Consider the following 12,735-nt stretch of genomic DNA (forward strand, 5'->3'; position numbering starts at 1 on the left):
CACAATCCCAATGGACCCAAACCCCTTCCCGTTCACTCCCACTGTCTACAATCCCAATGGACCCAAACCCCTTCCCGTTCACTCCCACTGTCCACAATCGCAATGGACCCAAACCCCTTCCCGTTCACTCCCACTGTCCACAATCCCAATGGACCCGAACCACTTCCTGTTCATTCCCACTGTCCACAATCCCAATGGACCCAAACCCCTTCCTGTTCACTCCCACTGTCCACAATCCCAATGGACCCAAACCCCTTCCCGTTCACTCCCACTGTCTACAATCCCAATGGACCCAAACCCCTTCCCGTTCACTCCCACTGTCCACAATCGCAATGGACCCAAACCCCTTCCCGTTCACTCCCACTGTCCACAATCCCAATGGACCCGAACCACTTCCTGTTCATTCCCACTGTCCACAATCCCAATGGACCCAAACCCCTTCCCGTTCACTCCCACTGTCCACAATCCCAATGGACCCAAACCCCTTCCCGTTCACTCCCACTGTCCACAATCCCAATGGACCCAAACCCCTTCCCGTTCACTCCCACTGTCCACTATCCCAATGGACCCAAACCCCTTCCCGTTCACTCCCACTGTCCACTATCCCAATGGACTCAAATCCCTTCCCGTTCACTCCCACTGTCCACAGTCCCAATGGAGCCAAACCCCTTCCCGTTCACTCCAACTGTCCACAATCCCAATGGACCCAAACCCCTTCCCGTTCACTCCCACTGTCCACAATCCCAATGGAGCCAAACCTCTTCCTGTTAATTCCCACTGTCCACAATCCCAATGGACACAAACCCCTTCCCGTTCACTCCCACTGTCCACAATCCCAATGGACCCGAACCCCTTCCTGTTCACTCCCACTGTCCACAATCCCAATGGACCCAAACCCCTTCCCGTTCACTCCCACTGTCCACAATCCCAATGGACCCAAACCCCTTCCCGTTCACTCCCACTGTCCACAATCCCAATGGACCCAAACCCCTTCCCGTTCACTCCCACTGTCCACAATCCCAATGGACCCAAACCCCTTCCCATTCAATTCCACTGTCCACAATCCCAATGGACCCGAACCCCTTCCTGTTCATTCCCACTGTCCACAATCCCAATGGACCCAAACCCCTTCCCGTTCACTCCCACTGTCCACAATCCCAATGGACCCAAACCCCTTCCCGTTCACTCCCACCGTCCACAATCCCAATGGAACAAACCAGTTCCCGTTCACTCCTACTGTCCACAATCCCAATGGACCCAAACCCCTTCCCATTCATTCCCACTGTCCACAATCCCAATGGACCCAAACCCCTTCCCATTCAATTCCACTGTCCACAATCCCAATGGACCCAAACCCCTTCCCGTTCACTCCCACTGTCCACTATCTCAATGGACCCAAACCCCTTCCCGTTCACTCCCACTGTCCACTATCTCAATGGACCCAAACTCCTTCCCGTTCACTCCCACTGTCCACAATCCCAATGGACCCAAACCCCTTCCCGTTCACTCCCACTGTCCACAATCCCGATGGACCCAAACCCCTTCCCATTCACTCCCACTGTCCACAATCCCAATGGACCCAAACCCCTTCCCATTCACTCCCACTGTCCACAATCCCAATGGACCCAAACCCCTTCCCGTTCACTCCCACTGTCCACAATCCCAATGGAGCCAAACCCCTTCCCGTTCACTCCCACTGTACACAATCCCAATGGACCCGAACCCCTTCCCGTTCATTCCCACTGTCCACAATCCCAATGGACCCAAACCCCTTCCCGTTCACTCCCACTGTCCACAATCCCAATGGACCCAAACCCCTTCCCGTTCACTCCCACTGTCCACAATCCCAATGGACCCGAACCCCTTCCCGTTCATTCCCACTGTCCACAATCCCAATGGACCCAAACCCCTTCCCGTTCACTCCCACCGTCCACAATCCCAATGGAACAAATCAGTTCCCGTTCACTCCCACTGTCCACAATCCCAATGGACCCAAACCCCTTCCCATTCATTCCCACTGTCCACAATCCCAATGGACCCAAACCCCTTCCCATTCACTCCCACCGTCCACAATCCCAATGGACCCAAACCCCTTCCCGTTCACTCCCACTGTCCACAATCCCAATGGACCCAAACCCCTTCCCGTTCACTCCCACTGTCCACAATCCCAATGGACCCAAACCCCTTCCCGTTCACTCCCACTGTCCACAATCCCAATGGACCCAAACCCCATGTGCTGAACCACAGACAGTCTCAGGTGTTACTCAGCTTAGAACCTTCTGGATCCTCTACCTCATGTTATTTTGCATGAATTTTGACTGAATTCTTTCACGCCTTGCTGCAAGCTTTATGCTAACTTCCACACCCTTATTCACTCAAATGATTCAACCTCACCAGTGCCATTGGCTGCACTCTCTCTGCTATTGGTCTTTGGGTGCAGGGCTCCCTCTAGGTGCTGGTCCCCCTTTGTTGTAGATACACCGCCCAGCCGCGGGGTGGCGCTGCGATGTCCTATGCCCCCGCTGGAGTTCCAGTTCCGGGAGAGTGTGGCGGAAGTGAAGAGTGTGGCGGAAGTGAGAGTCATTTCCTGGGCTGAGGGTGAGTCTGGGTTGAATGGGGGTTTACAGTGTCTGGGATTCGTACATTGGTCTGAGTGACGGTCGGAGAGAGTCCAGCTGCAAATTACAGAGAGAGGCCAAGTGGGTAACATTAGTCAGAAAGAGTGAATATTGTCAGAGTGGTTCAGGGAGTTAATGTTTGCACTGGGTCTGGCTGCACTGGGGCTCACTGCACTGGGGGCTCACTGCACTGGGGGCTCACTGCACTGGGACTGGCTGCACTGGGGCTCACTGCACTGGGACTGGCTGCACTGGGGCTCACTGCACTGGGACTGGCTGCACTGGGGCTGGCTGCACTGGGGCTCACTGCACTGGGACTGGCTGCACTGGGGCTCACTGCACTGGGTCTGGCTGCAATGGGGCTCACTGCACTGGGACTGGCTGCACTGGGGCTCACTGCACTGGGACTGACTGCACTGGGACTGGCTGCACTGGGACTGGCTGCACTGGGGCTCACTGCACTGGGACTGGCTGCACTGGGGCTCACTGCACTGGGGCTCACTGCACTGGGACTGGCTGCACTGGGACTGGCTGCACTGGGACTGGCTGCACTGGGGCTCACTGCACTGGGACTGGCTGCACTGGGGCTCACTGCACTGGGACTGGCTGCACTGGGGCTTACTGCACTGGGTCTGGCTGCACTGGGGCTCACTGCACTGGGTCTGGCTGCACTGGGACTCGTAGCGCTGGGGCCATTTTGCAAATGTTACCATTCAGTGCAATTGGTGATGAGTCTTGACTCTGGCAGGTTATGTCAGTGAGTGCAAATCCCAGTGTCGATTTTTGCACCAAGGGTCAACCCAGTGTTGACTGCACTAGGTATAACTGAGGGAGCGCCGCACTGTCGGAGGGTCAGTGCTGAGGGAGCGCTGCACTGTCGGAGGGTCAGTACTGAGGGAGCGCCGCACTGTCGGAGGGTCAGCGCTGAGGGAGCGCCGCACTGTCGGAGGGTCAGTGCTGAGGGAGTGCCGCACTGTCGGAGGGTCAGTGCTGAGGGAGTGCCGCACTGTGGGAGGGTCAGTGCTGAGGGAGCGCCGCACTGTCGGAGCGCCAGTACTGAGGGAGCGCTGCACTGTTGGAGGGTCAGTGCTGAGGGAGCGCCGCACTGTCGGAGGGTCAGTACTGAGGGAGCACTGCACTGTCGGAGGGTCAGTACTGAGGGAGTGCCGCACTGTCGGAGGGTCAGTACTGAGGGAGTGCCGCACTGTCGGAGGGTCAGTACTGAGGGAGTGCCGCACTGTCGGAGGGTCAGTGCTGAGGGAGTGCCGCACTGTCGGAGGGTCAGTACTGAGGGAGTGCCGCACTGTCGGAGGGTCAGTGCTGAGGGAGCGCCGCACTGTCGGAGGGTCAGCGCTGAGGGAGCGCCGCACTGTCGGAGGGTCAGTGCTGAGGGAGCGCCACACTGTCGGAGGGTCAGTGCTGAGGGAGCGCCGCACTGTCGGAGGGTCAGTGCTGAGGGAGTGCCGCACTGTCGGAGGGTCAGTGCTGAGGGAGCGCTGCACTGTCGGAGGGTCAGTGCTGAGGAAGCGCTGCCCTGTTGTACACGCATCATTACAGATGAGACATTAAACCGAAGCCCCGTCTGCCCTCTTGGGTGGGTGTAAAAGATCCCACGGCCACTACTGGGAGAAGAGCAGGGGGGAGTTCTCCCCGGTGTCCTGGGGTCAATATTTATCCCTCACCCAACATCACTAAAAACAGATGATCTAGGTCATTCTCACATTGCTGTTTGTGGGATCTTGCTGTGCATAAATGGGCTGCTGAGTTTCCTACATTACAACAGTGAGCGCACTTCAAAAAAAAAGTCCTTCACTGTGTGTGAAACACTCTGGGACATCCCGAGGGGAGTGACAGGAGCTGGAGAGATGGGGAATGTTTCTTTTCTCTGTGATTGTTGAGGGGGGTCTGATTTTGGGATGTTTAAATTCACAGGGACAGGGACAATGAAGTTTGAGGTGACTCTGATGCTCCTGGCTGTGTTGCTGAGCACGCTCTGCTTCAGCTCGTGTGGGACTGAGAGCAAAAAGAAACTACAGATCGGGATCAAGAAACGTGTGGATAATTGTCCAATTAAATCCCGCAAAACGGACACGCTTCATATGCACTATACGGTCAGTTAGCGTGTTACCCATCATGCTGGGTAACCGTGTAAGTGTCTGTGTGAGAGACCCTGTGTGCAGCCGTGAGTGTGTGTGAGAGCGTGCCTGCCTGTCTGTGTGAGTCTCTGTGTGTGTGTGAGTGTCTCTGTGTGTGTGTGAGTGTCTTTGTGTGTGAGTGAGTGTCTGTGTGTGTGAGTGAGTGTCTGTGTGTGTGAGTGAGTGTCTTTGTGTGTGAGTGAGTGTCTGTGTGTGTGAGTGGGTGTCTGTGTGTGTGAGTGAGTGTCTTTGTGTGTGTGTGTGTGTGTGTGTGTGTGTGTGTGTGTGTGTGTGTGTGTGTGTGTGTGTGTGTGTGTGTGTGTGTGTGTGAGTCTACCTGCCCGTGTGTGTGTGTGTCTGTGTGTGTGAGTGAGTGTCTGTGTGTGTGAATGGGTGTCTGTGTGTGTGAGTGAGTGTCTTTGTGTGTGTGTGTGTGTGTGTGTGTGTGTGTGTGTGTGTGTCTACCTGCCCGTGTGTGTGTGTGTGTGTGTGTGTGTGTGTGTGTCTACCTGCCCGTGTGTGTGTGTGTCTACCTGCCCGTGTGTGTGTGTGTGTGTGTGTGTGTGTGAGAGAGAGTCTACCTGCCCGTGTGTGTGTGTGTGTGTGTGTGCGCACGCGGCTGCATGTTGTGTGTGTTCAGGTGGGTGTCTATGCGTGTATGTGAGTAAGCACAGGCATTTGCGTGTGTAAGTGAGCGTGTTGTGTGTGTTACACCGTGTATGTGTGACGGTACTTGTGTGAGTGTATCTGGGAGTGTGAGAGAGAGCGAGTGTTTGCAGCTGAGTTTTGGCCTCTCACTTGGACTCTCTGTGTCTCACCCCCAGGGAAAGTTGGAGGATGGGAGTGAGTTTGACAGCAGCATCCCCCGTGGACAACCCTTCACCTTCACCCTGGGGACTGGCCAAGTCATCAAAGGCTGGGACCAGGGTCTGTTAGGGTGAGTGACAGCAATGGAGGGCCGAATGAGAGCCATGGGGAGAGCAGGGAGCAGGGGAGAGCTGGGGGTAGAGGAGAGCAGGGGAGAGCTGCAGGCTGGGGGAGAGCAGGGAGCAAGGGAGAGCTGTGGGCTGGGGGAGAACAGGGAGCAGGGGAGAGTTGGGGGGTAGAGGAGAGCAGGGGAGAGCTGCGGGCTGGGTGAGAGCAGGGGAGAGCTGGGGGGTAGAGGAGAGCAGGGGAGAGCTGTGGGCTGGGGGAGAGCAGGGAGCAGGGGAGAGCTGGAAGGTAGAGGAGAGTAGGGGAGAGCTGTGGGCTGGGGGAGAGCAGGGGAGAGCTGGGGGCTAGCGGAGAGCTGGAGGTAGCAGAGAGCAGGGGTGAGCTGTGGGCTGGGAGAGACAGGGAGCAGGGGAGAGCTGGGAGGTAGCAGAGAGCAGGGGTGAGCTGTGGGCTGGGGGAGAGCAGGGAGCAGGGGAGAGCTGAGGGCTGGGGGAGAGCTGCGGACTGGGGAGAGCTGGGAGGCGGGGGTGACTTGGTGGTCAGGGGTGAGTTGGAGGGTAGGGGTGAGTGGGGGTGGGGGGCAGGACTGAGTTTTCGGGGAGCGGGTGCTTGGTGGGGAAGGGGTTTTTCGGGGGGGGGTTTGGTCAGTGGGAGGTGGTTTTTGTGGACGGGGGGGTTTGTGGGTGGGGGGTTTTGGGGGGGGTTGTTTGTAGGGTTGGGGGGTTTTGGGGGGGGAGTGTTTGTAGGGGGGCAGGGATTGTGGGTGGGGGGTTTTGGGGGGTGTTTCTAGGGGGGGGGGTCTCTGAAACTGATTCTCTCTGTTTCCCATTTTTCAGGATGTGCGAAGGAGAGAAAAGAAAACTGGTGATTCCATCAGAGCTGGGTACGGGGTACAGGGGGGTATGGGGTCCGGGGTCCGGGTATGGGGGAGTGGGGGGTTCCAGGTACAGGGTCCAGGGTGCAAGGTCTGGGGTCCAGGTCCGCGGTACGAGGGAGGGTATGGGGTCTGGGTCCGGGGGAGGGGGGGTTAAGGTTCCGGGGTCCGTGTACAGGCTACAGGGTCCGGGGCGATCCAGGGTACGGGGTCCGGGAGGTTACAATGTCGGGGGTCCGGGTACGGGTTCCTGGGGCGGCGGGGGCGGGGGGGGGGGTCTGAGCCCGGTGGGTGGTGACTGGACACAGTCTGGGCAGGGGGGAGGGGGGAGGAGAGTGATGGGGGGAGGGGCAATGGGGGTGGGGGCAGTGGGGGAGCTGGGATGTGAGCTGCGATGCCTCTTGTGTTCAAATAGCTGGCATCACTGGCTGTCCAGGGTGGGGAGGGGGTCCGGCACTGGGTGGGGCAGACTCGGGGGGAGGGAGGGGGTGGTGGGTGGGGGGGTGGGGTGGAGGGGGGGTTGCGGTGGGGGGAGGGGGTAATAAAAGCAGCGAAGTCTCTGCTGGGATTATGTGTCTGCTCTAACTTGCTGTCTCAATCTCCCCCCACCCCCCCCCCCTCCAGGTTACGGTGAGAGAGGGGCCCCCCCAAAAATACCAGGTAAGGAGCTGCTTGGGGTCAGGTCTCTCCCCCCCACCCCCAGGGGGCGCGAGGTTTGGGTGGGGAGCAGAGGGGTTAGGGTCAGGTCTCTCCCCCACCAAGGGGCGCGAGGTTTGGGTGGGGGGTTGCAGAGGGTTTGGGGTCAGGTCTCCCCGGGGCTTGGGTGCGGGGGCAGAGGGGTAACTGCGTGGGCGGGTTTGTCTGTGGAGGAAATTACGGGAAGAGTGATGCATCCTGTAGTCGAATTGCCAGTTCATTGTGGGTAAATTTTCTTCTCCTTTCCTGTTGTGTGATTGGCTCAGGTGGAGCGACCCTGATCTTCGAGGTGGAGTTGTTGAAGATCGAGAGGAGGAGTGACCTATAGGAGGTTGACGAGGAGCTATTCAGCTGTGTGAGGGTGGGCAGGGGGGGGCTGGAGAGACTCGAGTCACTGACCCCCCCCCCGCCCCCTGAAATAAACACATCTCTTCTCACCGTCAGTGTCTCAGCCTCACAATTCCTGACCGGCGGCCACACTGGGTGGGGTGGCAATGGGACCCCCACCCACCCCCCTCCACCCAATGCTGGAAGAAATGGGGGGGCTGGAGGAGACACGGGGACAAACAGATAGAAACTACCCCCCACCTCTCCAACCCGCTCTGCACCTCACTCCGCCGTTCCCTCGTTCCCCCGATCCCTCGTTCCCCCGATCCCTCGTTGCCCCCGATCCCTCGTTGCCCCCGATCCCTCGTTGCCCCCGATCCCTCGTTGCCCCCGATCCCTCGTTCCCCCGATCCCTCGTTTCCCCCGATCCCTCGTTCCCCCGATCCCTCGTTTCCCCCGATCCCTCGTTTCCCCCGATCCCTCGTTTCCCCCGATCCCTCGTTCCCCCGATCCCTCGTTCCCCCGATCCCTCGTTCCCCCGATCCCTCGTTCCCCCGATCCCTCGTTCCCCCGACCCCTCGTTGCCCCGATCCCTCGTTCCCCCGATCCCTCGTTCCCCCGACCCCTCGTTCCCCCGACCCCTCGTTCCCCCGATCCCTCGTTCCCCCGACCCCTCGTTCCCCCGACCCCTCGTTCCCCCGACCCCTCGTTCCCCCGATCCCTCGTTTCCCCCGATCCCTCGTTTCCCCCGATCCCTCGTTTCCCCCGACCCCTCGTTCCCCCGACCCCTCGTTCCCCCGATCCCTCGTTCCCCCGATCCCTCGTTCCCCCGATCCCTCGTTTCCCCCGATCCCTCGTTGCCCCCGATCCCTCGTTTCCCCCGATCCCTCGTTCCCCCGATCCCTCGTTTCCCCCGATCCCTCGTTCCCCCGATCCCTCGTTTCCCCCGATCCCTCGTTTCCCCCGATCCCTCGTTTCCCCCGATCCCTCGTTTCCCCCGATCCCTCGTTTCCCCCGATCCCTCGTTCCCCCGATCCCTCGTTCCCCCGATCCCTCGTTCCCCCGATCCCTCGTTCCCCCGATCCCCTCGTTCCCCCGATCCCTCGTTGCCCCCGATCCCTCGTTTCCCCCGATCCCTCGTTTCCCCCGATCCCTCGTTCCCCCGATCCCTCGTTGCCCCCGATCCCTCGTTGCCCCCGATCCCTCGTTGCCCCCGATCCCTCGTTCCCCCGATCCCTCGTTCCCCCGATCCCTCGTTCCCCCGACCCCTCGTTCCCCCGATCCCTCGTTCCCCCGATCCCTCGTTCCCCCGACCCCTCGTTCCCCCGATCCCTCGTTCCCCCGATCCCTCGTTCCCCCGATCCCTCGTTTCCCCCGATCCCTCGTTGCCCCCGATCCCTCGTTTCCCCCGATCCCTCGTTGCCCCCGATCCCTCGTTTCCCCCGATCCCTCGTTCCCCCGATCCCTCGTTCCCCCGATCCCTTGTTTCCCCCGACCCCTCGTTCCCCCGATCCCTCGTTTCCCCCGATCCCTCGTTCCCCCGACCCCTCGTTCCCCCGATCCCTAGTTTCCCCCGAACCCTCGTTCCCCCGATCCCTCGTTTCCCCCGATCCCTCGTTCCCCCGATCCCTCGTTTCCCCCCGATCCCTCGTTGCCCCCGATCCCTCGTTTCCCCCGATCCCTCGTTGCCCCCGATCCCTCGTTTCCCCCGATCCCTCGTTGCCCCCGATCCCTCGTTCCCCCGATCCCTCGTTTCCCCCGATCCCTCGTTGCCCCCGATCCCTCGTTTCCCCCGATCCCTCGTTTCCCCCGATCCCTCGTTTCCCCCGATCCCTCGTTTCCCCCGATCCCTCGTTTCCCCCGATCCCTCGTTGCCCCCGATCCCTCGTTTCCCCCGATCCCTCGTTTCCCCCGATCCCTCGTTTCCCCCGATCCCTCGTTCCCCCGATCCCTCGTTTCCCCCGATCCCTCGTTTCCCCCGATCCCTCGTTTCCCCCGATCCCTCGTTTCCCCCGATCCCTCGTTCCCCCGATCCCTCGTTTCCCCCGATCCCTCGTTCCCCCCGATCCCTCGTTTCCCCCGATCCCTCGTTTCCCCCGATCCCTCGTTCCCCCGATCCCTCGTTTCCCCCGATCCCTCGTTTCCCCCGATCCCTCGTTTCCCCCGATCCCTCGTTTCCCCCGATCCCTCGTTCCCCCGATCCCTCGTTGCCCCCCGATCCCTCGTTGCCCCCGATCCCTCGATTCCCCCGATCCCTCGTTTCCCCCGATCCCTCGTTCCCCCGATCCCTCGTTCCCCCGATCCCTCGTTTCCCCCGATCCCTCGTTTCCCCCGATCCCTCGTTCCCCCGATCCCTCGTTCCCCCGATCCCTCGTTGCCCCCGATCCCTCGTTGCCCCCGATCCCTCGATTCCCCCGATCCCTCGTTTCCCCCGATCCCTCGTTCCCCCGATCCCTCGTTTCCCCCGGTCCCTCGTTCCTCTCAGCCTGCGCCCCTGGTCTGACCCCTACACTCCCAAACCGTTTTATCTCCGCAAATCCCACCCAACAAACCCCCATCCATCCGGAACCACCTCATTCCCACCTCCATAGCAGCTCCCAACATCACCCCCTGTGCTCACACTGACCCACACTGACTCCCGGTCCAGACACACCTCGATCTGAACATTCACATCCTCGTGTTCAAATCCCTCCTCACCCCCTCCCTATCTCTGTAACCTCCTCCAGCCCCTACAACCCTCCCTATCTCTGTAACCTCCTCCAGCCCCTACAACCCTCCCTATCTCTGTAACCCCCTCCAGCCCCTACAACCCTCCCTATCTCTGTAACCTCCTCCAGCCCCTACAACCCTCCCTATCTCCGTAACCTCCTCCAGCCCCTACACCCCTCCCTATCTCTGTAACCTCCTCCAGCCCCTACAACCCTCCCTATCTCTGTAACCTCCTCCAGCCCCTACAACCCTCCCTATCTCTGTAACCTCCTCCAGCTCCTACAACCCTCCTTACCTCTATAAAACACCCCAGTCCCTACAACCCTCCCTATCTCTGTAACCTCTTCCAGCCTCTACAACCCTCCCTATCTCTGTAACCTCCTCCAGCCCCTACAACCCTTCCTATCTCTGTAAACTCCTCCAGCCTCTACAACCCTCCCTATCTCTGTAACCTCCTCCAGCCCCTACAGCCCTCCCTATCTCTGTAAACTCTTCCAGCCCCTAAAACCCTCCCTATCTCTGTAACCTCCTCCTGCCCCTACAACCCTCCCTACCTCTGTAACCTCCTCCAGCCCCTACAACCCTCCCTATCTCTGTAACGTCTTCCAGCCCCTTAAACCCTCCCTATCTCTGTAACCTCCTCCAGCCCCTACAACCCTCCCTAACTCTGTAACCTCCTCCAGCCCCTACAACCCTCCCTATTTCTGTAACCTCCTCCAGCGTCTCCAACCCTCCCTATCTCTGTAACCTCCTCCAGCCCCTACAACCTTCCCTATCTGTGTAACCTCCTCCAGCCCCTACAACCGTCCCTATCTCTGTAACCTCCTCCAGTCCCTACAACACTCCCTATCTCTGTAACCTCCTCCAGCTCCTACAACCCTCCCTATCTGTATAACCTCATCCAGAACCTACAAGCCTCAATATCTCTGTAACATCCTACAGCCCCTACAACCCTCCCTATCTCTGTAACCTCTTCCAGTCCCTACAACTCTCCCTAACTCTGTAACCTCCTCCAGCCCCAACAATCCTCCCTATCTCTGTAACTTCCTCCAGCCCCTACACCCCTCCCTATCTCTGTAACATCCACCAGCTCCTACAACCCTCCTTACCTCTATAAAACACCCCAGTCCCTACAACCCTCCCTATCTCTGTAACCTCTTCCAGCCTCTACAACCCTCCCTATCTCTGTAACCTCCTCCAGCCCCTACAACCCTTCCTATCTCTGTAAACTCCTCCAGCCTCTAAAACCCTCCCTATCTCTGTAACCTCCTCCAGCCCCTACAGCCCTCCCTATCTCTGTAAACTCTTCCAGCCCCTAAAACCCTCCCTATCTCTGTAACCTCCTCCTGCCCCTACAACCCTCCCTACCTCTGTAACCTCCTCCAGCCCCTACAACCCTCCCTATCTCTGTAACGTCTTCCAGCCCCTTAAACCCTCCCTATCTCTGTAACCTCCTCCAGCCCCTACAACCCTCCCTAACTCTGTAACCTCCTCCAGCCCCTACAACCCTCCCTATTTCTGTAACCTCCTCCAGCCTCTCCAACCCTCCCTATCTCTGTAACCTCCTCCAGCCCCTACAACCTTCCCTATCTCTGTAACCTCCTCCAGCCCCTACAACCGTCCCTATCTCTGTAACCTCCTCCAGTCCCTACAACCCTCCCTATCTCTGTAACCTCCTCCAGTCCCCAGAACCCTCGCTATCCCTGTAACCTGTTCCAGTCCCTACAACCCTCCCTAACTCTGTAACCTCCTCCAGCCCCAACAAGCCTCGCTATCTCTGTAACCACCTGCAGCCTCTGCAACCCTCCCTATCTCTGTAACCTCCTCCAGCCCCGACATCCCTCCCTATCTCTGGAACCTCCTCCAGCCCCTGCAACCCTCCCTATCTCTGTAACCTCCTCCTGCCCCTACAACCCTCCCTATCTCTGTAACCTCCTCCTGCCCCTACAACCCTACCTATCTCTGTAACCTCCTGCAGCCCCTACAACCCTCCCTATCTCAGTAACCTCCTCCAGCCCCTACAACCCTCCCTATCTCTGTAACCTCCTCCAGCCCCTAAAACCCTCCCTATCGCTGTAACCTCCTCCAGCCCCTACAACCCTCCTTATCTCTGTAACCTCCTCCAGCCCCTACAACCCTCCCAATCTCTGTAACCTCCTCCAGCCCTGACAACCCTCCCTATCTCTGTAACCTCCTCCAGTCCCTACAATGCTCCCTATCTCTGTAACCTCCTCCAGCCCCTACACCCCTCTCTATCTCTGTAACCTCCTCCAGCCCCAACAAGCCTCCCTATCTCTGTAACCTCCTCCAGCCTCTACAACCCTCCCTATATCTGTAACCTCTTCCTGCCCCTACATCCCTCCCTATGCCTGTAACCTCCTCCATTCCTACAACCCTCCCTATCTCTGTAACCTCCTCCTGCACCTACAACCCTCCGTATCTC

At 59.2% G+C, this 12,735-nt stretch overlaps 1 protein-coding gene across 2 annotated transcripts; it reads left to right on the top strand.

Moving 5' to 3' along the window:
* Positions 1-2,495: 2,495 nt before the first annotated feature.
* On the top strand, positions 2,496-7,695 carry fkbp2 (FKBP prolyl isomerase 2). Of its 2 annotated transcripts, none has more exons than XM_041182103.1 (6): positions 2,496-2,598; positions 4,551-4,729; positions 5,578-5,690; positions 6,523-6,569; positions 7,185-7,220; positions 7,523-7,695. In XM_041182103.1, exons 1-6 carry the CDS (start codon positions 2,514-2,516, stop codon positions 7,582-7,584), a joined length of 522 nt encoding a protein of 173 aa, XP_041038037.1. In that variant the 5' UTR covers positions 2,496-2,513; the 3' UTR covers positions 7,585-7,695. The 2 variants fall into 2 exon arrangements, with proteins under 2 accessions (XP_041038037.1, XP_041038038.1); XM_041182104.1 differs by having other exon boundaries at positions 2,562-2,699.
* Positions 7,696-12,735: the final 5,040 nt, after the last annotated feature.

The sequence above is a fragment of the Carcharodon carcharias genome (assembly GCF_017639515.1).
Source record: "Carcharodon carcharias isolate sCarCar2 chromosome 37 unlocalized genomic scaffold, sCarCar2.pri SUPER_37_unloc_7, whole genome shotgun sequence".
In the NCBI taxonomy this organism is placed as follows: Eukaryota; Metazoa; Chordata; class Chondrichthyes; order Lamniformes; family Lamnidae; genus Carcharodon; species Carcharodon carcharias.